Source organism: Malaclemys terrapin, chromosome 8 (genome assembly GCF_027887155.1).
Source record: "Malaclemys terrapin pileata isolate rMalTer1 chromosome 8, rMalTer1.hap1, whole genome shotgun sequence".
NCBI classification, from domain to species: domain Eukaryota; kingdom Metazoa; phylum Chordata; order Testudines; family Emydidae; genus Malaclemys; species Malaclemys terrapin.
The window spans coordinates 16,978,828-17,006,112 of record NC_071512.1 but is presented as its reverse complement, the minus strand read 5'-3'; the positions used below and the strand labels follow the sequence as shown (position 1 = coordinate 17,006,112).

The 27,285-nt window shown below is 42.7% G+C and overlaps 1 protein-coding gene across 2 annotated transcripts in view; it reads right to left on the bottom strand.

Annotated features, from left to right (window-relative positions):
- KCTD16 (potassium channel tetramerization domain containing 16) overlaps window positions 1-27,285 on the bottom strand; it is a 168,046-nt gene that overhangs the window by 110,717 nt on the left and 30,044 nt on the right. Inside the window, exon 3 of one of the 2 annotated variants that reach the window (XM_054036522.1) lies at window positions 25,783-25,808. The exons of the other annotated variant lie outside the window; for it this stretch is intronic. Coding sequence (XP_053892497.1) covers window positions 25,783-25,808 — 26 coding nt within the window. The remainder of the gene's footprint in view (window positions 1-25,782; window positions 25,809-27,285) is intronic. 2 annotated transcript variants of the gene reach the window in all.

Genomic DNA, 27,285 nt, shown 5'->3' with positions numbered 1-27,285 from the left:
TTGATTCAAGTATTTTGGCGGTACACCAGCAGTGCATGTATTTTCAAAGCACACTGCTAGCTGTCACCAACGAGTCCTCAGCTATACTCTCATACTACTAATGCATCAGCTATGATAGGCAGTGAATCAATCTTCTGTGAAGCAATTTAGACTCCATGCTATCTCACCTGCATGCCTCTACTAAATGCTGAATTGTGGTAATGTACATGAAGTGTTTCTCTGAGATGCATTTCAAACTGCCCACTAGGAATTTAGCTGAAACACCCCTGACGTCAGTGGAATTATTCCAGCTTTTACACCAGAATGAGTGAAAACAGAATTGGACCCTCAATTCCTTTGATATCAGACTACATTAAAAAAAATGGAGCATGTTTGTCCACCTTATGTCAGCACTGACACCTGTGCACAGTGAGTGTGAAAAGGGCACAGAATGCTACTTTTCTGATTTGTCAGCATTTTACTACCATTTTGCACCATTGGAAATGTAAACACATGACAAAGTGCAAGGCAGTGGGCAACTGGGTCCTTGGAGGCCTGGGGGCAGGGCTGTCCCTAGGCATACACAGAATACGGAGCTGCATAGAGCACCATGACATTTGGGGCACCAAATTGCCCCAAATGTCATGGTGCCCTAGGCAGCTACGTGATGCATACACAGCAGCACCAGCTCCAGGGCCCAGCCCTATCCCTCAGCCGGCCCCCCTGCGGGCTGTGCCCACTGCAAGGGGCAGGGCCATCCCTAGGGGGGTGTGGGGTCCGGAACAACTCCCGCCGCCCTGCCTCTAAGTCTTCCCCCTGCTCTCCCCCCGACCTACCCACAGTCCACCTCTTCCCCCAGCAGTGGACGCAGCCTGGAGGATTAGCACGGGGCCTGCACTGGCAGCAGGGGTCGGACCCTGGCAGCGGTGGGAAGCGGGGTGAGTGCGGGGGGGGGGTCCTTTCCCCAACCCCACCCCCGTGACACAACTGGGGCTGGGTCGCTCTGCTGCCAGTGCCAGGTTCCCCACTAATCCCTGGGCTCCATGTGGGGCCCCCCATAGTGGCCCCCCAAGCTCCTGCCTCTGCAGGTCTTGAGCACAGCCCAGACCCTCCCGAGGGAGGAAGGCGGGGGGGGGGAGAAAGCAGGTGCTCGGGCTGCGTAGGGCACCACAATTGGTAGGGACGGCCCTGGGGGCCAAATTCTCCTCTCATTTAGACCTCTGTAAATCCAGAGTAACTCCACTTGACTCCAGTGAGTGGAATTACTCTGAATTTGCACAGGTGAAACTCAAAGGAGAATTTGTCTCTGGACACTTTCCTAAGGCTCCCATCCACTTAGCACCTTTTTCTGTCATTTACAATATCTTGCCTGCTTTGCTTTTCCTAACACAAAAGCATTTGTATAAAAGGAGGGGGAAAGACAAGTGACACTTGGCCTCGTATGTCCAAGAAAAGAATTGAAATTTGTCCTGTTCTTTATATTCTTTTAAAATACTGAAATATAGCAGGCAGCAATTACTGGCAGCTTACAGTACAGTTTGTCTGTACAATATCATTCAATGTTATTTGGGAATAATACTTATTTTTCATGTAAGCACAAAAACAGTGCATGGGGGAAAATGACTAGATTCATTTTGTCCCTGGGATTCAATTTTGTTTACAAAAATATCTGTACAATACCATTTTTCTGTGGGGTTTTTTTATTCCATCTTTGAAAATGTGAAAAAAGCAATTTTTTTTCTTTAAAAAAAAATCTACGAATGATATATGCTGAGCAGTAAAATAGTTCAGTTCTGCTCATCCTCATCAAGGAGCATTTGAGTGGCAAACGGTTGAAATAAAAAGGCCTTGATTAGCACATGAAATATCATAACCATCGACATATAAGCAAAATCTCAGTGCAAATATCTTTGATAAAGCCCTTAGTGTTTATAAAGCTTGTTTGTGGGACATTAGACACCCATGGGAGAAGAATCTGGCTTTTTTTTTCTTTAAGGAGGAATCTAAGTTGTTAGATACACATCAACCATTAATAAAAACTGATGTGTCAAATCAACATCACAGTGTGAGACTACGGAGCCGCCTGTCATTTGCTCCTTGTTGACTAGAGCTGTTGGAATAATGAAACAGATTTGCTAATATTTGTAAATAAACAACTCCCATTTGAGTCACTTAAATTCCTGGGAACATATTAATCATTGTTTGGGCTCACACAATCATTTGTGAATATTTGAACAATTGATGTTCATGAAAACATTTGTGAAACTTTCATGTTTAACTAATTTATTCCAGAAGTATATTAAACCTAATTTTTCCTGTTAAAGCATTAAGCCATCCAACAGAACAGAAATACCACCATATGATAAATCACAGCCCACTAGTCGTAAATAACAAATAGTGAACAGCTGCAGCAAATAGCTTGTGAAACACGTGTAGTGTGGAAATTATTAATTCAAACAGTTCAGTGAATATTAATAGTGTAGGAAGTTGAAGAAATCAACAATGGTTTGCCTATGATTAACAAACAAAGGCTAAATTCATCTCATTTGGGGTTTGTCAAATTCTGCTCAACCAATTCTAACATAAATAACATATTTCTTTCTACAAATCACATCACTTGATTATTTTATATTATTTTAATCCTTTAATTATGCTCTTAGGTATGTCATATTGCTGAATTGCACTGAGGGCAGAAAGCATATCATCTAATCAGCTTAGGAAAGGGCTCCTATTATCAGTCAAGGAATATACACGTTTTGAATCCTAACTTATTCTTCCATATCCTGCATCAGGATCCTAAGGGTGAACATAATTCAGCAACATGCATAAGCAAGTGGTGCTCTGTTTGGCTTTTGTAGGTGATTTTAGCAAAGGACGATTGGTGGGATAATGGCATAATGGGAAATTTCCTGCATAAAATAGGCTTGGTCCTGAGAAATGCTGAGCACTTGCAGCTCCCATTGACTTCATTGATACTCAGCAGGTGCTCCACATCTCTTAGGATCGTCCCTCACTTTGTAAATGTTTAACTCTGACCCCTTTTGTTTTTGCTACCCCTTTCACTGCCAAATGGGGCTGCAGTATATGTACTGCAATAGCAACAGCATTTGGTGGCATTGTTTTAAGTGCCAGCATTCAGACTCCAATTCGTAGGAACACAGGAACTGCCATATTGGATCAGATCCGGAGTCCATCTGCTCTAGTATCCTGTGTTCAATATGCTTCCGTTCTTTGCTAAGTCAAGGCCTTAGTGAGGACTCTCTCAGCTCTTGAGGTACATTTTCTCCAAAATGACAGGTTTCAGAGTAGCAGCCGTGTTAGTCTGTATCCGCAAAAAGAACAGGAGTACTTGTGGCACCTTAGAGACTAACAAATTTATTAGAGCATAAGCTTTCGTGGACTACAGCCCACTTCTTCGGATGCATATCTAAGGTGCCACAAGTACTCCTGTTCTATTTTCTCCAAAGTACCAGGTATATCTATGTAGAGGTAATGCAGCTAAAGGGATACTGTCCATTTGAAAATCACATTTCCAACTGAAAACTCTAAACCAACTATTATTACACATAATCCCTAAGAACAGAAATAGGTTAGTAAAAATATTTTACTCACTCAATTTCTTCCAGTTGCTTACATAGTTCATTGGACAGCATTTTGTGGCGTTGGTTCATTGTATCTGGAGCTGGTCGGGAATTATTCAACAAACTTTTTTTGTGCAAATATGCCTGTTTGTCACATCTGAAACTTTTGGCAGTTTCAACTAAGCTCCCAACTTGAAACAAAAATTGGGGAAAAAAGTTTTGAAATTGTTGATCCAGAAAGTTTTGGGATTTGAGTCAAAATGACTTTGTTTAGAAAGTTTAGGACATTTAGACTAATGAAAGGTTAAAAAAGAAGAGGAAAAATGGTCAAATTCAAAGTGAAATGTTCCTGAATCAAATTTTTGGGTTTGTCGGTTTGTGAAAATTATTGAGTTTTTTACTTTTCATCCCAATTCAGGACGGGGGGGAAAAGATCAAAATCTCAAAACTTCTTGAGGGACTAGAAATCCATTTCCCACCCAGCCTTCACTGCATCCTTCTCATGCACTGTTCTAGGGGAACTCATGTGCACACTATTCCCCCAACTCTGCAAGAGGGTGTTTACTAGTAACAGCAGCAGCTAAGCTGAAACTGAGGAGGAAGCAGGTAGTTATGGGCACAGGGAGGAAAGGAGTACTGGGGAAAGCATGTTTGTATTGTTGTTCTTGGGCCTTCCCAAAAGAACCTAATAAGCCCAGGAGGGGAACAGAAAAACTTGTATACATTTTTAGAAGGGATTTTTAAAAACTCAAACTATACATTTTAAGGGGTGCTCTATCAGGAAAAAAAATGAATTAAAATTAGTTAATTTTGTTTTTAAAATGACCAGGTTGACTGTGTCCCCTTATTACTGTTGCTATCAAAACTGGACTCCAAACATAGGGTGAAATCCTGGCCCCTTTGAAGTCAGTGGAAGTTCTGTCACTGACTCTAATGGGCCCAGGATTACACCCATAGCCTCACAGGTGCTTTGTGGGAATCTTTAAAAATCCAAACATGGTCTGGGCTTCTTTCCCACAAAATTGTTAGTAATCACTTCTGTTCTCTCACATTTAAAACTGCCACTGGCCCCACTTGTGCTTCCTGTGTGTTTTTAAGTCTTTGAGATCATGCAAGCAGAGTTGTGGGCCCCCATATTCTTATCCCTGCACATATGTTGATGACATCTCTGTCCCCAAACTGGACAAGAAGAGGACCTAATCCTAGTAGAATATTTACTTTAAGATGAAATCTTAACATCTGCATTCCATCAGCAAAAATCCCTATTAATTCTCCCATCTCAAAACCCCATGAGGCGTGGAAATTGAGTCCCACTCAGGACAGCAGAAGCTTTAAAGAACCGCTTTATTAGGGTTATGCCACCCTCAGAAACATCAAGTTCAGCTACAGGTTCCTAGCCAGAAGGGTCAGCAAACCAGAATCCAGTCAACATTACAATGGGAGGCCATGTACATTCCAGAGAAATGTTATGACATAAAAACAATCACGTCCAGCACATTCCAATAACGAAGCTCAAGAGCAGGACAGCCATGTGGGGAAGTGGCCAGCGTATTCCTTCTCTCTCTGGGAAGGGCCAACTGAAGGGATGTTCTGAACTGACACTGAGAAACAACCACACTGAAATGGAAAACGAAGAACCTCCCAACATCAAGACTGCAGAACACGAACCTGTGACATCTGTTGGCTCCAGGCCAGCCAATTTGCAAAGGTTGGTCTTTCATTAACTGTTCGCCCAGCTCTGCTTATGACTCGGTGTCTAGAAGGCCAAACAGACCTTGTGCTGAGCCTCCTCCTATATACTTTTAAAACAGCACTGATTTCACCGAGATGTATAAAGCTTTTCCATTTTAATTTCAGCATGTGGATCAAATAATTATTTGGTTTTTAATATTGAGTCTACGTTTCAGCAATTTGCATTTAAATGTGTTGTCAGAGAAATTCCAGAAATCTTTAATAAGAAGACCGATTTGCATTTTAATGTGCACTTAAAGAATTTCAAGAAATCTTTTAATGTGAATACTGTGTTATCTGAGCAGTGTTCACATTTTGAGGGGAACGAGAACTGTCGATTTACTGAGAAGTACAGTTCAAACAAAACTGGCTTTCAGAGATACTATAGCTTTATTGGACTTTGTTTAAAAAAAAAGATGGGCTTACTGAAGATGTGATTCGGAAGGGAAGTCAAGGGTGACCGAAATGCACTGTATAGAGAACAGGAGTATTGCAAAGGACTCAAAAGAGCCAGGCAAGCACTGCACATGCATTTCAAGATGTCAGCCTGTTTAGTACTCTCTCCACACTGTGACCAAACATACTTCTGGTGAGCTGAGAACAGCTGGCACATTGCAAGAGGCTATCTGCACCAGGCAGGATCAGGTCCTAAGTGATTAATTTCCTATGATGTATGCACATTACGCTCATTAATGCATGGGGTGTTACGCATGCATACTTCCATGAGAATGTGGGCCTGATTCTGGTCTCACCCGTGGATAAGAATCAGAAGAACTTCAACTGCACCTGGGTAAAAACCAAAGTGAAGTCAGAACCAGGCTCCTTGTGTGTCTTCAATATAACTCTTCCTTATGTCCTGGAAACACCAAGCATTGACAGGCCTGCTTGTAATTTTGGAATTAAATTTCTGTTCTCAATACAAGTCTTGACTGAGGTGTAGTTGGAGGAGACATAGTGCAGGCTTTCCACCAGACTCCAAGCTACACACAGCACTCCTGACATGCAGGCTTGAGGCAAAATCTTGGTGTAGAGATTTCATTTTAAATATTCCTTTGCTTTGCTTTTAGCAGCATGGGCTTGGGAGCAGACTGAATTTCCTCATGGACCAAATTTGGGAAGGAATTTTCAGCGCTCATGCTTCTGCACAATTGAGATGAATGGGAGCATTTGGGTGAAGACGGAGCCTACCCGACAAAAATAAATAGATGGATTGTGAGCTTTAAAGGGTTTGTTTGCCAGAGTTTGCAGTTTGCGGTAGCTTTATAAATAATTCAGTTAGGTAATGTCTCACCATGAACAGCACTGTAATTTAAAGAGCCAGAAGCTCATTTTTTAAAGTCAGAAGTGGAAATAGACGAAAGGCTAATTTCTCTATTGTTAGCTTCAATCAAATGCATATTGTAACCTCCTTTTGAGTCCCTCTCGCACTTCATCTTTCTCAAACTTCTTATAATATTTGAACAGTACAGGTACACTTATGCCTTGGAGTTATAAGGTGACTCTTCTGTGTTCCAATCAATCTAGCAACATTTATATCAAACAGATACCAACATCAGGCAAGTTATTAGGAAAAGAAAGCGCAGAGACTTGTCAAAGAATTCTTGAGTACAAAAAAAAACGGAATAAATCCTAATGAAAGCTTGTAATAAGACTAGGTAAAAATACCTGCTTTAACCGGCAACGATTTAGACTGAACACGCTTTCCATTTATAACATTAGTGGTCTCAGTCCCCTCTTCCTCCTCTCTCCCCACAGCCTATCTCTGTAACAGCTACATTATGAAGGAAGAAAGGGACAGCATTGAGAGTATGCACTGTCGTCTTCAAAGGAAAGACTTCAGGTGCTGTACTAATGACGTACAGCTGACCAACATGTGCGGAGGACCAACTGTCTGTTAACAACAGCAGTGCAGATGTCTGAAATGCCTTATTTGCATTCTTTTTCCTTCAAAGCAGCAGAATATTAAGACATCTCACTGTTATTATGTTAATCACAGGCAAGCCGAATGGCTTTAAAAAGAAAAACAATAATCTGTTCTTCTGATGATCAGTTTGACTGGTCTATCCAAGTCTGTGTACAATACACTTGGTAAGGAAGCACATTATGAAGCAGCAGTGACTTAGCAACTCTTTGGAGCAGAAGAGAGGATTCACTTTCACATCGGCTTGGAATTTGGTGCAGTTCGGCATCAAGTAAGAGATCAAACAGAATAGTCACGTCTAAGGCTGTCCAGATTCTTTTCTCCTCACTTTTCAGAAACGGAAGTCATCTTATTGTCTCACCTAAACCGTGAACATGCTCTGCAGTTTATGCAGAACTGCTGCCATCATTTAGCTAATGGTACAATTCACTCAGACACTGGAACCAAATAAAGGCTCATCAGGTCAATTTTACCCTATATGTACCGAAAGCCGGGAGCTGGAACATCAGTCAATCCCCACTGAAATTCATAATTTAGATTTACAGTAGAACCTCACAGTTATGAACACCAGAGTGACGAACTGACCAGTCAACCACACACCTCATTGGGTACCAGAAATATGCAATCAGGCAGCAGCAGAGACCCCCCCCCCCCCCGCAAAAAGGCAAATACAGTACAGTATTGTGTTAAACATAAACTACTAAAAAGAAAGGGGGAAGCAGCATTTGTCTTCTGCATAGTAAAGTTTCAAAGTTGTATTAAGTCAATGTTCAGTTGTAAACTTTAATGTTTTGTTCAGAGTTACGAACATTTCAGAGTTAAAACAAGCTCCATTCCCGAGGTGTTTGTACCTCTGAGATTCTATTGTATCTCTAAAATTGATCAAAACACAATTCCAAGCTTTGGGAAAGTTTGGATTCAGATCAGATGGTGGATCTTAATGTCACATCTAATCCCCTTCCCCATACATATAACCCAAGGATCGGCAACCTTTGGTATGCGGCTCGCCAGGGTAAGCCCCCTGGTGGGCTGGGCCGGTTTGTTTACTTGCCGCGTCCGCAGGTTTGGCCGATCGCGGCTCTCACTGGCTGTGGTTCGCAGCTCCAAGCTAATGGGGGCTGCGGGAAGCGGCATGGGCCCAGGGATGTGCTGGCTGCCACTTCTCGCCACCCCCATTGGCCTAGAGCAGCGAACTGCGGCCAGTGGGAGCCGCGATCGGCCGAACCTGCGGACGTGGCAGGTAAACAAACCAGCCCGGCCTGCCAGGGGGCTTACCCTGGTGAGCCGCGTGCCAAAGGTTGCCGATCCCTGGTATAACCGATTATCTTCACTCCATGCTGTTTAACTAAAGCTAACGCCACCAGGGATGAATGTGCTATGATTTTTGCATTAAAAGCTGTATCAAATACATAAGGATGGGTCATAGATGGTGTTGGTTGTAACAAAGAGATGGAGAAAGCGAGAGAGATTCACCCATGGAGCCAGAGAGAGGGTGGGGAGGGGATTTCAAAGGCATGGGCAACAACTATTAATGATGTGATCCATTCTTACAGATTTCAAAAGTTACTTGAGAGACAATGCCAATCGGGCTAAGAACATTGTCACAGGATGGTGATCTCCTGTTACTAGACAAATGAGAGGCCAAACTGAATAATTTATCAAAATATATGATGATTGGAAACCAAGATGTTTATTTTTAGAAGATAAATCATTCTCTGACGACATTCCATTCAATTCACATAACTTCACTTATAGCAAGTGATTCATTTTGTTTTAATTACTTCTTCTGATGGATGTTAGCACACTACAGTGACAGCTACTCACTGCATGTAAAATGTACTGTCCTGTTGCACTGTGACTGGATTGAATACAGACCTGTTTGGGGCTGAAAGAGAAACTAGGAAAGCTCAAATGTGTAGCCCTAAATTCAAGGTTTACCAAAATAAGCATTTACTAACCCTAAAAGCAATAGAAATGTTTCCAAGAATTTTGAAAAATGTATATCTAAAGTTACTTTTCAACAAATACACGCTACTCTGCAGTGTTTGCAACCCAAACATCATAGCACCAGGAACCTGCATCCATTTCACACTGTAAACAAAAGTGAAATTTTCATCACTGATTGCTATTGCCCAAGCTGAGAGATATTCAAAAAAGAAAACACAATAAACAGCAAAAAATCAAACTGGAGTCTTTTCTGTTTAAATAATCTAAGGTGTAATTAGTAAGACAAGTAAACATATTTTACTTGGGGCCTGCTGCTCCCATTATGTTCAGTGACAAAACTCCCATTGATTTTAATTGGAATAGGCCCATAATTTTTAAGCTAACAATTTTCCAATCAGAGACCAGTCTGTTGGTTGGTGAAGGGAAGGGGAGAAGGTTATGTTTCTTAATTGAGGTGAGTATAAAAAGAATCATATAGATTACTGCTGCATGGTTGCCAACTTTTGTGATTCTACTACAAGGCTCATGATATCTGGTGTTTTTATTAAAGCTCCAGCTGGAGCCAGGAAGTTACGTGCAAATTTCAGCTTTCATTTAAAAAAAAAACAAACTGAGTTTTTAGACCTCATGGTTGCAGAGAAAAACATTAAAAGTGAACCCTCAATGCTCAATGACACATGATTTTTTAATCATTGGGGCTGGCGATACCGTTAGGGTTGTCAACTTTCTAATTGCACAAACCCAAACACTCCTACCCTGCCCTTTCTCCGAGGCCCCGCCTCCACTTGCTCCATCCCTCTTCCCTCCGTTGCTCGCTCTCCTCCACCCTCACTCACTTTCACCAGGCTGGGGGCAGGGGTTGGGGTGTGGGAGGGGGTGAGGGCTCCGGCTGGGGGTGTGGGCTCTGGGGTGGGGCTGGGATGAGGGTTTTGGGGTGCAGGAGAGGATTCCGGGTTGGGGTGCGGGGGGGGTGAGGATTCCGGCTGGGGGTGCAGGCTCTGGGGTGGGGCCAAGATGAGGGGTTTGGAGTGCAGGAGGGGGCTCCGGGCTGGGGCTGAGGGGTTTGGAGTGCGGGAGGGGGTATGGGCTCAGGCTGGGGGTGTGGGCTTTGGGGTGGGGCCAGGGATGAGGGGTTTGGGATGCAGGAGAGAGCTCAGGGCTGGGGTAGGAGGTTGGGGTGTTGGGGGGGGGTGCAGGATGCGGGCTCCAGGAAGAAGTTTGGGTGCGGGAGGGGACTCTGGGCTGGGGCAGGGGGTTGGGATGCGGGGAGGGGGTTTGGAGTCCCGGCAGTACTTACCACGGCTCCCTGGAAGCAGCGGCCAGGTCCCTGCAGCCCCTATGTGCATGGGAGGCCAAGGAGGATTCGGGCGCTGCCCTTGCGCCTGCAGGCGCCGCCCCCACAGCTCCCATTGGTTGCGGTTCCTGGCCAATGGGAGCTGCGGAGCCAGCATTAGCGCTGGGGGCAGCACATGGAGCCTCCCTGGCCACCCATGCGCCTAGGTCCTCAAGGACCTGGAGCCGCACAGAGCTAGGGCAGACAGGGAGCCTGCCTTAGCCCCAGGCCTCCGCTGCGCCGCCATCCAGACATTTAACGGCCTGGTTGGCAGTGCCGACTGGAGCCACCAGGGTCCCTTTTCAACCGGGCTTTCCGGTCGAAAACCAAACACTGGCAACCCTAGATACTGCTGCCATACAAGTAGTAAGATACTAGCAGGCCTTCAATCATACAAACACATGTCCAGTCTTGCAAATTGATCCACAGGAGGACCCCATGTCTCATAGAGTGCCCATAAAAGAATATACCAAAGCGAGTCAACTTGGAGGATAGAGCTGCCAGGCCCAATAACAGGCCATATGCTCACTGCTGAGAATAACCCATCCAGTAGTAAATGTTTGCACTCACAGAGCGCACACTGAGAAGAATAGCCTATTTATACCATCCTTTATCTCATCAAGGATTACATATTTTAAGAATATTCTTGCTTCCGTTTCTCATTCTATAAACCAGTTCTATACTGGTAGTAATCTTCTGAAGTCCATTCATGTATTATTGTGATCTTTTCAGATTTCCAAGAGAGTGGGATACTTAAAGTTGCACCCAAATTGAAATTGGAAAAAAATATGTTTAGAAGAAGTAGAATAATCTCCAGGTGGCATACCCAAGAGGTTCATGCTAACCATACTTGGATCTAATGGAGAATTTTCCCTGATTTTTGATTGGTTAGTTATGCCATTTTAACTTTTAAAAGCCAATTATCGACAACAATTCAGGAATATGACTGGGAGTCACAAATTCCATTAGGATGCCTGGTGTGCAATATATAACAAATAAAACATGGGCATGTACCTTCTGAGAATATTTTAAAGGAATCATTGAAATGGGACTATTTAGCAAGACTAGTGTAATGAGTCCAAGCCCCAGAAGAGTCATGAAAAGATTTAAGAATTTTCACCGAGGGCCTTTTGATTAGTATATACAAGCTCTACGCTTTGATAATCAAGAGATGATCAGACGAGTTCAACTTTTTTCCTTTCCTATAAAAGAAGGTAGCTGTATATGAGGTGGTATTTTCAGGCAGATGCATTAGATCCAGTTTGTATTCAGATGGACATGTACTTAGTAGTTCAGTAAAAACTTGGATACCAATATATTCAAACAGCTTTTGGCAGACTATGTCCCTTTCAATTTCTCAAGCTTGATGCATCTTTGGGATGATGCTGTGTCACTATAAGTTAAATAGGTGCTTTGCATTGCTGAGTGTATGATGACAGGCTAACATACAAAGGATTTCGCAAAAAGTGTTTGAGTTTTTGTTTTTGTCTGTACTTTTAAATGTGTATAACAGAAAGTGCTTTGGGTCCAGAGTTTTTAACTTAGTCAAAATCTATAGGCTAAATCCTTAGTGGCACCGCACTGGAACAAAGTTTAGCGTGACTGAGTTAGAGAGGCAAAGGCAAAGCTGCCTTTCCAAGCACTCCCTTCCCCCAATCCTGGTGCTGACCATGTGCCATTATACCGGCAAGGATCATCAGAGTGCAGTGCACTCAGGGGTGAAAGTAACATTCCACACTTACTGGTATGGGGGCTGGCTCCGTCCCCCAGAAGGGGCGGGGCCTCGGGCAGAAGGGGCGGGGCTGGGGGTCAGCGTCTCCCAGCCAGCCCATCCACATTGCCTGGCCCATGCCACCTGGGGTTCCAGAGGCGATTTAAAGGGCCCGGGGTTCTGGCTGAGCATGGGCTGCTAACGGCGTCCATTTTTTACCAGTACGCTGTACCGGCCCATACCAGCTTACTTTCATTCCTGAGTGCACTCCAGCCTCCCCTCCTCCTACCCTTGAAATAGCAGCAGCTCTCTCGGGTTCATCCCCTATAATGAGGATGGGGCAAGGGAAGGAGTGGAAGGGCATGGCATACATCTGGTTACTTTAGCTTTATACCAAAGAAAGATTCTTTCATACCAGGGGAATCTTCAGCTACCCATTTAGAACATGTTCTGGGGGCTTTGCACCTCTCTAGTGTTCCTATTGTTTACCAGGAAACAGCTTTACAATCTTCCACAAGGCTGATTAAATATCACTGACTATAGGTCATACAGACTCCTGAGCCAGGATTTGGCCCTAAGGTGTCGCAGAAATCAGAGAAGTACGCTGCTAAGTAAACCCTGGTGCCATATACATGAACCGTCATTTGGATAAATAGAAATATAAACAATCAAATACCTAATAATCCTTTTCAAAGCAAGTCAAAGCCCTTCATAGAGCATATACGTCTCCCCAAGAAGCACAAAACATACTTTAAGGTTTCATTAACATCTAACTTCTGTTCTCTTCAGTCACTTCATTTTTGGGAACAGGCACATTAAATGTGGATCCAATCAGGATCTCTACAAGCAAGAATAGGCATTATATTTCAATTATCAGTGCAAACTGATTTAAAACTGCTTTCACTATTTAAGTACGAGCTATAGAATGACTGCAAATATAATCTTTGATCACTTTTTCAGACAATATTTTGACCTCTGCTATAGCCACAGCTTTATAACAACTGCATCTACAAACAAAAATAATATGGTATTTAATTAGAGTTGTCATTAAAACTGAACAAATAAATTTGAACTAACAATGTATTTATCAAATTTCACCTTCTCCCCCCAACTCCCTTTCTATTTGAGAAATGTTCAGAAACAGATTAAGGAATTCCCAAGTATTTTCCTGCACAATTTTTCCTGAATTTCTCCATGAAATGGTTTACTGGGTGAATAGCTCACAAACACTTCTTTGTGAGCATGGATACTGGAATTTTGCAATTTATGCTGGATTGGCTACTTACATAAGTTACATGGAACTGTTTCTGTTCCTTGGGTGGATGATTTCTGTAACACAGTGGGAATTTGCAATATCGCATTTGAGTAAGTACTTCATTTACTTTAGTAAAGCTATTGCCATACTCTCGCATGACATACTCACAAGCAATACAGGGAAATGTGGTCTAGATGAAATTACTATAAAGTGGGTGCACAAATGGTTGAAAAATCGAACTCAAAGAGTAGATATCAACAATTTGCTGTTAATCTAGTGTCTAGTGGATTCTACGGGGGTCTGTCTTGGATCTGGCGCTATTCAATATTTTCATTAATTACTTGGATAATGGAGTGGAGGGTATGCTTATAAAATTTGTGGATGACACGAAGATGGGAGGGATTGCAGGCACTTGGAGGACAGGATTAGAATTCAAAATGACCGTGACAACTTGGAGAATTCAACAAAGATGAAATTCAATAAAGAAAGTGCAAAGTACTTAGGAAGGAAAAAAATCAAACGTACAAACTGGCTAGGTGGTAGCACTTCTGAATAGAATCTGGGGGTTGCAGTGGATCACAAACTGAATCTGAATCAATAACGTGATGCGGTTGCAAAATAGGCTAATACCAGTGTTGGAACTAAAGGTAATTGTTCCTCTCTAGTTGATGCTGGTGAGGCCTTAGCTCAATATTGTGTCCAGTGTTGGGCACCACACTTCAAAGATAGATGTGGACAAATTGGAGAGATTCCAGAGGAAAGCAACAAAAATGATACCAGGTTTAGAAAACTTGCCCTATGAGGAAAGGTTAAAAACACTGGGCATGTTTAGTCTTCAGAAAAGAAGACTGAGTGGGGACTTCATTATAATCTTCAAATATGTGAAGGGCTGTTATAAAGAGGATGGCGATCAGTTGTTCTTCATGTCCACTGAAGGTAGGACAAGAAGTAATCGGCTTAATCTGCAGCAAGGGAGATTTAGATTAGATATTAGAAAGTTTTTCCTAACTATAAGAATAATTAAGTACTGTAATAAGTTACCAAGGGAGGTTATGGAATCCTCATGGCTGAAGGTTTTTAAGAACAGATTAGACAGTCAGGGACAGTCTAGCTGTACTTGGTCCTGCCTCAGCACAGGGGCTAGATGACCTCTTGAGCTCCCTTTCAGTCCTACACTTCTATGATTCTATGATCACTTGAAATTTGCTTTGGGGGTAAGAGTCACTCCTGTGCACAGGACCTACATAAGGCCTTTGCATCACTTACATTTCACATTAGCTCTATTTTGAAGACTTAAATGGGATTTACGGGCCAAATTGAGACCAGGTGCAAGCAGATGTATGTCCACTGACTTCAGAGGTACGTCCATTGATGTGTGACCCACTTCGTTTTTTAAGTTCAGGTCATCATGCAGCAGCATACGGTGATGTAAAATGTGAGGCTGAGGCCCGAAAAGACCTGCATGGGATTACAAACTGGTGAAAACAGGTATAACTGGAGTTAAATGGGGAGGAGGAGTGGTGTGTGAGTGCTAACTATAAAAGTGGGAAAGGTTGTATCACATGGGATGGAGTGCAGTGCAACCCAGTAGATGGCTTAACTAAGGCCTTGTCTATACTACAGAGTTTTGTTGACAAAAGTTATGCTGCTTTAATGAAAGAAGCACTTTCATTAAACTGCTGTTGCATGTCCACACTATGCGCCTTGTGTCGGCAGAATGTATCCATGCCAGCTCTTGCATCGACGCAGAGCAGTGCACTGTGGGTAGCTACCCCACAGTGCAACTGGCCGCAAGATGCTTTAGGAAGGATTTGCAATGCTTCATGGGCCAGGTACAGCATCACATGATGCAGGTTTCTCAATCCCATCATTCCACGGGCATCCTATTAGATTGCTAGCTGCTTTTCAAATAAAGCGTGAAAAGCAGCTGACATTTAACTCCAGTTATACCTGCCTTTTGCCAACAAAACTGTGTAGTGTAGACAAGGCCTAATAGCATAAAGTACAACTGTCCTAGGCTGCTGTAACTCAAGCAGAGATCAAACCAAGCACCCATCATTGTAAAGCTATGACTATGTCATGCACAGGGTCATAGGCAAATGATAATGCTTAAGATCCTCAGAGAGAAAATAAGCAAGTGGAGTAATAGGAGTTGTATAAAACATGTAACACCCTCACTCCAGTAAGGAACAGCTGTACCGTGTAAGGTGGAGACTAAGGCCCAGTCCACCTGTTCCTCTTCAGTATTTTCACAGCCAACTGAGAAATGGCTTTATGACTAATACAGGAGTCACAATGAGATACCTGAACGTTGATGTGACCACAGCAATAATAGCTGGGGCAGTTGCAATCACAAAAGAAGGGCTAAAAGCTTGTGTGTGCATTCCCATTCTGCTGTCCAAACACATCACAGTCACTATGGCAAACTCCCATAGGCTAAACTCCCAAACCCACACAACTCACTGCATGGCTACACTTGGCATATGCACAATGACAAATGACAATGTTAGATATCGAAACCTGTAGCCAGAAAGACAATTATTTTGATAAAAAGGCAGAAAACGCATGATTATCAACATAGCCTCCTAAAGGCGGTGTATGGTAACCTCAAACATGAATACAGCTATTCAGCAAAACATATCCTGTATACTGGCCTTACTGTACAAACAGTGAAAGGGAAGGGATGCAACTGATTAGTGTCAGAATCAAACACTTAGTGCAAGAAGCATCATGTGAATGTGTGATAACCATTTTATACTTGTAGATAGTTTTGTTAAATGTTTATTACATGCAGGCTCTGTCTACACTAGTGCGTGAAACAGTATTAGCAAAATTCACATTTAAACAACTCTGGCTAACACAGCTTCAGCACCAATATACAAAGGACCATAGACTTCCCATATCTTGGGAAGTTTTCAGCTTTTCTTTCTAACACCCAAGATGGATGTGTAGGCCTGAGACCTGATCAACCCGGCCACCCCCATATTAAACCAGCCTTGGGTGAAACTCAGGGAGTTCACCACTAAAACTGGAAAAAAAGAATGTTCCGATGCTGATAATGCACCACCTCAGAGAGTTATAACCACCAAGGTTGTAAAGTAGAGCACACAGGTGCTGGGAAATTAGAGAGGATACAGAAAAAGACTCAGCAAATGGTAAGATAAGCTCTAACCAGTATTTTTATGCTGATCATCTGCATAAACAGAGAAGGTCACAACTAAGTTACAATTGAGGAATGAAAGATAAAATGTAAAAACATGGGCAGGAAGGAGGACACATAGGTGCCAGTGTGTAATTGGTTAAATTTTTTGTTATTTAGAAATATGGGATAATGTGATAGGTTTAATAAATTTAAGGAGGTACCTAGTTTTACCTATATAATGTAAATGAAAAACAATGTTCTTTGGGAACCATTTCCGGACAGCCATTCAACACCAAGCTGCTGGAACTCTGACCCCCCTGCACACAACTGTGACGTGCAGAGGCATCGCCGGGAATCCCCAGATGAGTAGATCCTGACTGGCCATTGGGTGAAATGTGTCTGTATATTGGGAGATTTGCGTGGTATATGTATTCTCTGTGTGTTGCTAATAAACAGATGTTTAGAGCACAGCTGTTTAAGGCTCTTTCACTGGGAAAAGGTTCCACAGACCCGTAGAACCCTGAGGGAAAGGGTGGGTACTTAAATTGAGCAGGTTTCTTCCTGAGCCTCATGGGTGAGGATAGGTGCCTTAAGCCCTGAGCCCTTAGAAGGGAAAGGGTGGGGGTGCCTAAATTGATTGGGTCATGCCTTGAGACGTCGGTTGGGTGTAGGTGGGGTGCCCTAACTTGACCAGGTCATGCCTTGAGCCCTCGGTAGGGTATAGGCAGGGTGCCCTAGATTTTTGCGGGTAACAGATTCTTAGATCCTTCTAGAAGGGGCGTTTCCAAATTCCCACCAAAAAGGACACTTTATTGATTGTATTAAATGCAGCAGCCTAAACTGCTTGCCACATATCTGAAATACAGATTGTTCTCACGTTGCATCTCCTGCATGTGAAGAATACATCACTTTATGCCACAAGCCTTTTTTTTGTTAATGTTCTACTGCTGGCCACATGTTCAGTGTAGTGGTTTGAGGAGGTTTTGCACCATCGCCTAGCAACTCAACACCCACCAATGAAACAGACAAGTATACATAGGGCTCTCCTACAGACAGAAGGAACTTTTTCTAGATAAACAAAAGGTTTCATGTTTAAAAAGAAAATAGGGGAAGTCTTCTCCTGCTTATAAAACCAATACTAAATTGAAACTGTGCTGAAATCCCTGAAAACGTTTATGGTGCCTATACTGCTGCTTTCACAAATAGTGCTAGTTTTTCAGCAACAGAGTGGCGGACAGAAGGCGGCTCAACCCCTCCCAATGTTAAACAACGAGCTTATTTTCATAAACTGTATGTGGTTTTCACAGAAGGAGTGCTGCTCACTGCTCCTCTTCTGCTCCTTTCTCCTTCTGGTGGAGGAGTAAGTTATTCACCCCTTTTTGTGGAGTAGCTTCCTGCCCACTGTGCACCTGGCCAGCAAGTAGAGATGGGGGCAGAGCCAAAAGTATTCCCACTCCTTGCCCACTTCCTCATGGAGGAGAGTAGTGGACATGAAGCCCAGCAAGGTCAAAATCTGAGCAGGGGAGCAAGGGAGACAACCCATGTGACTGAGTAAGGGGTGTGAAAATCTCACACTCAATGAGGGTGGAATTTGGCCCATCTGATCTTCACTGACCTGCAAGAATCAGGGAGTCACTTTAATTGGTGGCTTTTTCTAAAGTTTGTCTTACTTCCTCCTCGGCTTAAAGGATTCTCTGGGGTCGTGAGCTCAAACACGCCTACCTTACAAGGAATGCTGTGCTATGTAGGAGAGAGACAGAGAAATATTTTTGATGGCTGGGCCACATGGTCACGACAGAATAAGGCTTTCAGCCAGAGCAGCTGTCTCCCCGCCAAGCTGCTGCTCCTTCTCTTTCCTACTGGCATGTTACAGTACTTCATGCTGCTACCTCTTTGCTCACCTGTCCCCTGGGAGCTCGCCTGCTTTACTGCGCAATCTTTTTCAGTGTGAAATGTGATTTTATTTCTGCTTCACGGTCACCTCCTTTCTCTCTTCCTATTAACTGATGGGATCAAACAGAAGTCGGAGATTAATGTACCCTTCAGCTCTTAGAGCATGATGCAGCTGCGGTGCAGGAGGCGGCACACGTGAAAAACGTCTCTTTCATTGCGGAGGACAACAGTATACCAAGCCTATGGGCCTCACTTTGGGCATCCCCAGTGTACTTCGGGGGTTGCACACTGTGGTCTGCGGATAAATAGTGGTCTAGTGAGCACTTTAAATTGATTCCCAGAATACCTTCTCGCATAACCATGAAGAATTTGTCAGCCATAGAAGGCCTCTGGGAGGCATCTGCAAGGGAGAACATTCCAGAGATGAGGCCAATAACTGCCCTTATCCTGGGGGGAACGTCCCCTACCTAATCTCAATTATATTGACAAGGTACTGGTGAAATACGGTCCACAAATATGCTAGTCCTGAATTATTAGGACCTCTCTCCCCATCATCATTTATCCCAATAATATTTTATGCTATTGAAGCCTGTATGAGTGAGGGAAGCTGCTTTTGTAATACAGTGCTTCAGTATTAGCTTTTAAGACCAATTTTATACAGATGGTGCACACTGCTGTGAGAGCTGGTGACAAGTTTTCTATTGTAGAGGCCATTGCATGATGAAAGGAAAATGCCCACTAGGCCATGCACTTTCTTATTTATGTAGCAGCAACATAAAAGAGAGAGACGGGTAAAAATACTCGCTTTAAACTTCCAGCATGCATACTGAAGTGCTGGTTGTGTGATCCCTGACAGGGCACAGACAGAGCAATGACTACATGGCTCCGTACAAGCTGGGAGATCATGCAAGTCTGAGGAAAGGGAACTCTGCTTTGGTTCATCTTTGAAGTCAGCTATTAACTGACAGAGGAACCATGAGGGGTTTCTGCAGTTTGTGGTCTCTGAAAGGCCAATGTCTGCTGTATCATTTTGACTGCAAAGCGTTAAATGAAGAAAAATTAGCGAGAGAAAGGGAGGGGAAGACAGCTTTCACGTTTCACAGAGCACAGTGTTTTTGTTTTTGAAGGTAATGTTTCAACCGTAGCATAAAGCGCAGAAGTTAATATTTCATAGCTACTCAATCCATTCATCTAGAAATAGCAATGCAAACTTTCAAATATTTATGCTTCAGAGGCAAAACATGGCAGATTGAATTAGTGCATTGTACTTTTTCCTCTGCCACTGACTCATGATTCACTCCACCTCAGGTAAGCAAAAAGACAAAAATATCGTCTTCAGTAAGGAAGTGGCAGTGATGATGTGATGACATAAGTTGCTTTTATATACAGCATTTTAACTGATAATCATGCACAAGTTCCCATCACCCACCTACACCACAAAAGCCACTACATGCAAAATACAGGTTGAATTGTGTCCTTAAATAAGCTGTCAATACCTATAAATAGCATCTTGTAGGTTACACAAGTACCTGGCTCAGTCTTCTGAGGTATCCTGGAAGAAAAGCCAATGGGCTACATTACCTAAGAACAATGGGTGGATTCACAATAAATTCCAGCCTTAACCAGGACAAATCTGTGGCATAATAATAATTATAGATAATAAATTATATCCGATGTCCTATAGCACTTCAAATTCTGTAGGAATCACTCGACCTGCCACCGACATGCAGTCACCTCTTGAATAGAGTGCAACGGGACACAACCACCGTGGTGGCAAGGAATAACTTTAGCAAAACCTTCCTCTTACAAAAAGTGCCCTAGGATCCTTAATGCCTATGTCCCGCAGATGAGCTCTGATTTTATTACGTTTTTATTAGAGAGACCCTAACCATACATTACATGGAATTCTGCTTATCTGGCTTGGAAAAATAATGAGCTGAATCAGCCATGCAGCCATTTGAACCTGCAGTTTCAAGTAATCCAAGCGTTTCAAACCTGCAGTGTAAACCACTAACCATCCCCTGTGGTGCCAATATGACAGCTACTAATTACTGTAAAATAATTTGCATGCATTGGGATTTTGGAGACTGAGATCTTGGCTTTATTTTACATGTTCTTTTTATTTAATCTCCTTTTACTTGTAACAATGATCTCATAAAAGGCCTCATTCCAGTCCCATTGGATGGCACAACACCCAATGACTTTGTAAGACTCCCAGCCTTCTCCCCCAAAAGGGATATCAGACAATCTGGTTAATGGCAAAGGTGTCAATTTTTTTTTCCCCCTGCTGTGGCTGCGGGACCCTGCTCTGGTGGCATCATAGCCCCCGCATAAAGGAGCTTCCCTTAAGATGAAGGGCTGGCAGAGCAGCCCGAGGCCACCTTCTTACACACTTGGCACAGGATGTGGTCCTGCAGCAAGAGGAAGCATGTTGGGGGTAGGAACAGGCATGGCCAGAGCATTGCACTCTGACTTGTCTGGCCCGACAGTGTCCAAAGTTGGCTGCTCTAATAATAATAATACCCAGCTCTTATCCCTAGCTCTAAGCACTTACATCAACCAGGAAAATCAGCCACAAAGAGGTGAACTCACTTGTGTAAGATCATGCCCCAAACCAGTGGCACAGCTCGGTGTAGATCACAGGTCTTCTACACACAGTACATGCTTTATCCACTGGGCAACACTGCCTCCTCAGTAGCACTTAAAAGAGACCCATTGCACTGGGGGGGACAAACTCATAAACTGGAGGCACAAAAGCTCCCGTTGCTTCTTGGGCTATGCCTTCTTAAAGGCAGGGAACTGGGGCCAGAGTCTTTCCCCTTCCTAAGGCCAGGTCTACACTAAAAAAATTAGGTTGACCAGCTATGTCACGCAGAGGTGTGAAAAAATCCATGCTCCTGAACAACATGGTTAAGCCGACCTAAGCCGCAGGGTAGACAGCAACAGGTCAATGGAAAAATTCTTCCATCAACCTAGCTACCACCTCTCAGGGAGGTGGATTAACGACAGCAACGGGAGAACCCTCTCATCACTGTGGTGAGTGGCTACACTGAAGCTCCACAGCAGCATTTCAGTGAAGACATAGCCCAAGATGCTGTCTTTATTTAGGCCATCAGGAGAGAGAGGGGAAACAGCATAAGAGACACCAAGGACATCTCTTCTTAGGTTCCCAGGGTGCATCATTCACAGTCATTGGCTACAGAAAGACAAAACTGTCCAAAATACAGAGAACTCCCCTCCACTGCTATTTGGAACTGCCCTTTCCTTTAGGCTTTGTGACTTCCCAGCCCATCTCACTGGTCACCAGGTTGTGACCTCCTGCTCAGTTAGCTGTCATGGTAACAAGGGCTACCGGCCAAGAACACCTCTTTATCCGCAGCTAGTCCTGGATCTCTCCCTGCAGCAAATACAGGAGTAGCATGTTTTCTTCCAAGGAATCAGCTTGAACTGTGATGCTTTCAGCACAGATGGTCTCTCTCCTGGAAGCCCAAAGGAGGAGAACATCCAACCACAGACTTGAGTGAGAAGAAGATGAAGCAAGGCCCTTATTTTTTTAGAAATGTGTATTCAGACCTACCCCCAACAAATACATCAGTCAAAACAGTCTGCCTCATCCTGGTCCCACGCCGTGTTTGTTTTTCTGATCTCTCTTTTATTTTGGTGGTAGAGACTGCGCCTGCCCTCATTTCAGGAAAGCGTTTAACACATCATGGGCTTTATCAGAAACAAATCATAATCATAACAATTAAGTCAATGAGAGTTTTGTCATTGATTTCCAAGAGTGGCCCCTTCAAAATACAAGTTAACCCCAATCCTGCCCTAATAATAACCCTGATTTAGTACCGAATCAATTAAAATCAGGGCCAAACAAATAGGACTTTTTTTTTTTTTTTTTTTTTTAAGTATGTATGTTCTGTACTGGCCTGACTCTGAACTCAGTTCCACACTCTGCATAACTTCTCCGCTGGTTTAAGTGAACTCAGGAGCTGCCCTGAAGTATTTAAAATATGCATTATTTCCCTAATTGACATCATATGACTATAAACTCGGGGTCTTTTCATAAAAAAGATAATGAAAATATAACACTAAGATTAGCATTTAAATAGATACTTAAGGGCTTTGTAAAAATGCTGTTTATTTACTCAATAAATCTTAATGGCTCATTAGGAGTGTAAATTCCACCCTTGGGACTTGTAAAAAGGCTGATCTTTAACCTGTCAGACCCTAAAGACACCAAACAAGCTCACATGGTCCTATCCCGTCATTCAGAATTTAGGAACTTGTAAATTAGGCACCGGGAAGATCACATGGGATTGGCTGAAAATCCAACATAATATGCTCCTGGAAAATTGGGTTTCCTGCGTAAAACCTAAGAGCCTGTGATTCCATCTGCTTCCCCTGGAGGAGTGGAGCCTACACCCATGGATAATGCCAGCTGGGAGGACACGGCAGGGGATAAGTGTCACTCATTCTCAAAGCATGCTGCCCCATTACCCAACCTTTGGTAAGCTAGCTGTGGTGGCTCTAGTGTTGCGGATTTATTAGGAGTGGCGAGCTGGTGAGCTGACAACAGGAGAAGCATGGGGGGTAGGGGGGAAGCCGAATTCCTTTGGATTCTCTGATCCAACTTACAGAAAAGCAAAATACGGTCCCAATGCAACTCTCGGAGGGAATGGGATTCTGAATTAGAACTTCAGGACATAGGACTCCTTCAAGACTCCTTTGGTTCTCTATCCCCCCTCAATGGAAAATTGGGAGAACAGGATATAGCCCCTTTTCTGAACTGGTAAACAGAGCCCTTCCTAATAGGCATAAGAATCACGAGGGCTACCACAGCGTCTCTGTTTTAAAACATTGTAGACGGTGATATTGGGTAGGGAGACTTTTACATTTAAAGCGAGAGACATGGGTAATGGCAACAAGCATAGGGAAAGATTAAATGAGCCCATATTGCCAATGTCCCTGCAAGTGTATCACCTGTCCTTGTGCCTTATGTTTGCATTTTCTTTCAAGGAAATGTTTTCCATGGCCTTTAATGCCAGGATGTAATAAATGTGTGACATACAGAAAGGCTGATAAGAGACTTAACTTTATTTTTTGCTGGCCCCAGTCATCTGTCCTAAGTCAGAGTTTCAGAGGTTAATTCCCTTGTCAAATGACAAGGGTCAATATCCACTGGCTCCAAAGGTTATGGTTCCACGGGGTCAAAATGCACAATTTTTAATGTAAGAAAATTTATGGATTTTTTTTTCTAATTATAGGAGTGGCATAAAGTGCCTGCAAATGGTAACTTTTCCTCCTGGTGCTTCCTTGATCTTAAAAACTGACGGGGATTTTAAAAATATATTTCCTTCAAACTGGATTTTAATTTTTTTTCCTGACTTTTTATGCTTCATCTCAGAGCACAGAAATTTTCCAAAATTAATTAACCGCTGGAAATTATCGGTTCTTCAAGGCTCAATCCAGAACAGTGCCGAGCACCCTCAACTCACTTTAAAATCAGTAGAAGCAGAGGGTGCTCAATATCTTGCCGGACTGGACCCTTGATGAGAAACTGGCCTATGCTTTTCCAGTAGAATTATGGACACAACCAACTGCTCTCATAAACCCTGAAGATGCAGATACTGTATTTTTTCTTACTATAAAAATGTTGCTTGTGTGAATCAGATGCGGTGGCTAAATGCCGTGTGGTGATCTGGCAGGGGATTGAAAATCAAGTGTTCTGGGTTCTACTCTATGCTTAATGAATGAGTTTGGCAGAGAAAGGATTAAGGTTTTTAAAGCACCTGGATATCTCTACATAAAAGGTTGTAATACACAGTACATTCAGAAATTGGCTCTAATTGGGCTGGACCAATGTACACCAGCAGAGAACTTGGCCCATTATTTTATTCTTCTCTATAAATGAATGCATAGTCTTACAAATTGTGAAACAAAATAAAAAGAATGAAGGACAGTTCTTTTTAAAGGTCTCCGCTTAACCTATTTCTCTTGTAACCCTGTTTCAAAACAATATTAGACACCAGGGCCCAGATTCTGCTCCAATGTAAATCTGCAGTAACTTTGGATTTATCACAATGTAATTGGACTCAGAATCTTGCCCAAGACTCCTTGGTTACAACAGTCCATTTACCAAAATCTGGTTGCCCAAGCCCCGTCCTGGGAATCAGCCCCATGGAGAGATTTCAGCGTGTCTGGTTTTCAGTGAGCCTGGCATGGGATTTATTCTCCTTGGCGACAAAGAGGGCAATTTTCCCCAGGAGGGGAATAAGCTGAACACACAGCACTGACACCTCCTGAGAGCTACGCAACTGTAATTGTTCCAGTCAGGTCTTCTCTTGCAGTTATCCCTGCAAGGGTTTCAAGGACACCAGCAACAGGATTGAGGTGAAATCAAAAGGGCCTTGGGGAAGGAGAGAGGGAATAAAGAGAGAGGGAAATTTAGGCATAGGATGGGGATGTTTTAATCACAGCGTTATAAGGAAGAGACAAGTTATTAGAGCATTTGCAAAAAAACCCCTAAAATGACAAGTACGGTGATAATAATAATCATAAAGTAATTTGTGCTTAACCTGCTCAATATAAAAATAACTAGCACACAAGTTCACAACTTGGGCCATCTGCATCTCATAAGCATAAGTTTAAATCCTGACACCATCTGTTCAATTGGAATTTTAATACTGTACCAATATGCCAAATCACAATTATGTTAGCAAGGACAGCAGTCTCCTCATTTACAAAATAACTTGCTACCGTGCTTTAATGAGATGGGGAGCTAGAGGCAGCCAGCTTGGAGCAAAATGAATTGGGTTGCTTGCTGTTAGCCCTGATGTGAAATAAACAGACACATGCTGTCAGTGGAACTCAGGTAACCGCCCTCTCACAGTAAGATATGAAAAAGTCATTTTGTACAATATACAAGACGACCAGCAAGAAAACAAATAATTCTGCAGATTGTGGCACAGTACATTTATTCCCAACACCAACAGCCTCTTTGTCATTCTTTGGCTGCCCAAAGAATCTTTCCTTCACTGTTGAGATAGCGTGTGAAGTCACTTTATGCAATGACTAAAATCACCCACTTATTGCATTATCAAGGTGATAGATAGCATAGTCCAATTGCTCCTGTCCACGTCTAAATTAAGTCAATTTAGTATCAATACACCTCCATCTTCTACATCTCTTTCAGAGATGGTCCAAAGAGCTGGTGTTCAAATCTGTATCTCCATCCAGATCCCAATTAGATTTAGATTAGGGTTTGGAGTACAACTTCATGGGTGACCCAGAACTTGAGATGGCACCAAAATCTTGCAAGCTGTTGCAGTGAGATATGGTCAGAATCTTATAAGATAATGGTCGCATACGATTTCTATCATCTTGGGCTACATCCAAACCAGATCTGAAAAATTGGTTCTTACTGGTTTTGGAGCTGACCCAGAACCAAAACTACAGTGCGAATTGGGCTTGGGGATTCCAAACTAAACCCCCTGAAATTCAAGGGGAACTATGTTTGAAGTTCTGATTTAGGCCCATCATTAATCTGTCTGTTTAATTTAGTGTTTTGTGAACACCTCTGCATATGGCTCTGCAAAACCCACAGGCAAAGCTCAGGGTCATGCACGTTCACATAAATCTGCAAGGATTCACGCAGGGTTTGCTGGCCTCTGAAGCAAGAAGAGAGTGACGTACCATGGGACCTGCATCAGGCGACTTGTTCCCTGTGAACTCATTCCTGACTCTCAGCTGAATATGGGTCCTCAAATTTGAATACAAAATTCACCAGCAAACAACAGATATCAAAAGTTTATTGCTATCCAACTAGCCAGAAAAAAAAAATGCAAAATGTCTCAATGGGCATAAAAAAATTATATTATGAAGATCAAACTCAAAGCAAAGCAGATTTTAAGTGCTCATAAGGTTTGAGTCAAACATGTTGCTGGGCTCTAATATACACAACTAGTGGATATGTGTCAGTAATTTTAATTTACATATTAAAATAAATTGTAAATTCTGGTGAGCAGGAATTTTATGGCACCTATCACCATGGGCCCCAGTCCTGATTATCACATTCAGGAGTTACCACCGTACAAACCATCATCATTAATATAATAAAATACGGCAGCTATTCACGTTTAAAAAATATAGAAGGTAGAATGAAACAGACGACTAAGTTATATTTATAATTACATAATGCTAGTGAGACAGCTGAAAGCCTGCAAACAATTTCAACTGGTTCTAGTGGGAGAAGTTCACTGGAAAACGGAGATTAACATAAAATTCTGCAGAATCTGCTAACCATCACTGCAGAATAACTTTTGGGCTGTCTTTACTGTGTATGCAAAATCATATATGTATTTTAAAACAGAATCAGTTACTAAAAAACATCCATACTACAGTGATGGGGATCATATAAGGGAATGAGAGAGCAAGAGAGAGAGAGAGGAGAGTTAGATGAGTATATCCTTAAACACATAACACAAGTATATTTTTCAGAACAATGGGAGTGGATAGGCATGTTCATGAAATATAATTTAGATTCTCTCCCTCAAAGAAGCTGATGGATATATTTTCCTGCAATTATTTATTTACTGCCTGTCATGTAGCTTTTAGCTTTCATCCAAAGAAAAATCAGTTATTGCTGCATTTCAACGTTCATTAGCAGAGACAAGGTAAGAAAGACCTTTCAGAAGGGGTTTGCCTCAAGGCTTGGTGCCATATCTTGTTTTTCAACCTATATACTGATAGTCTTAATAAAAGACAATCCATAGATTTATTTATACAGATTTCAGGTC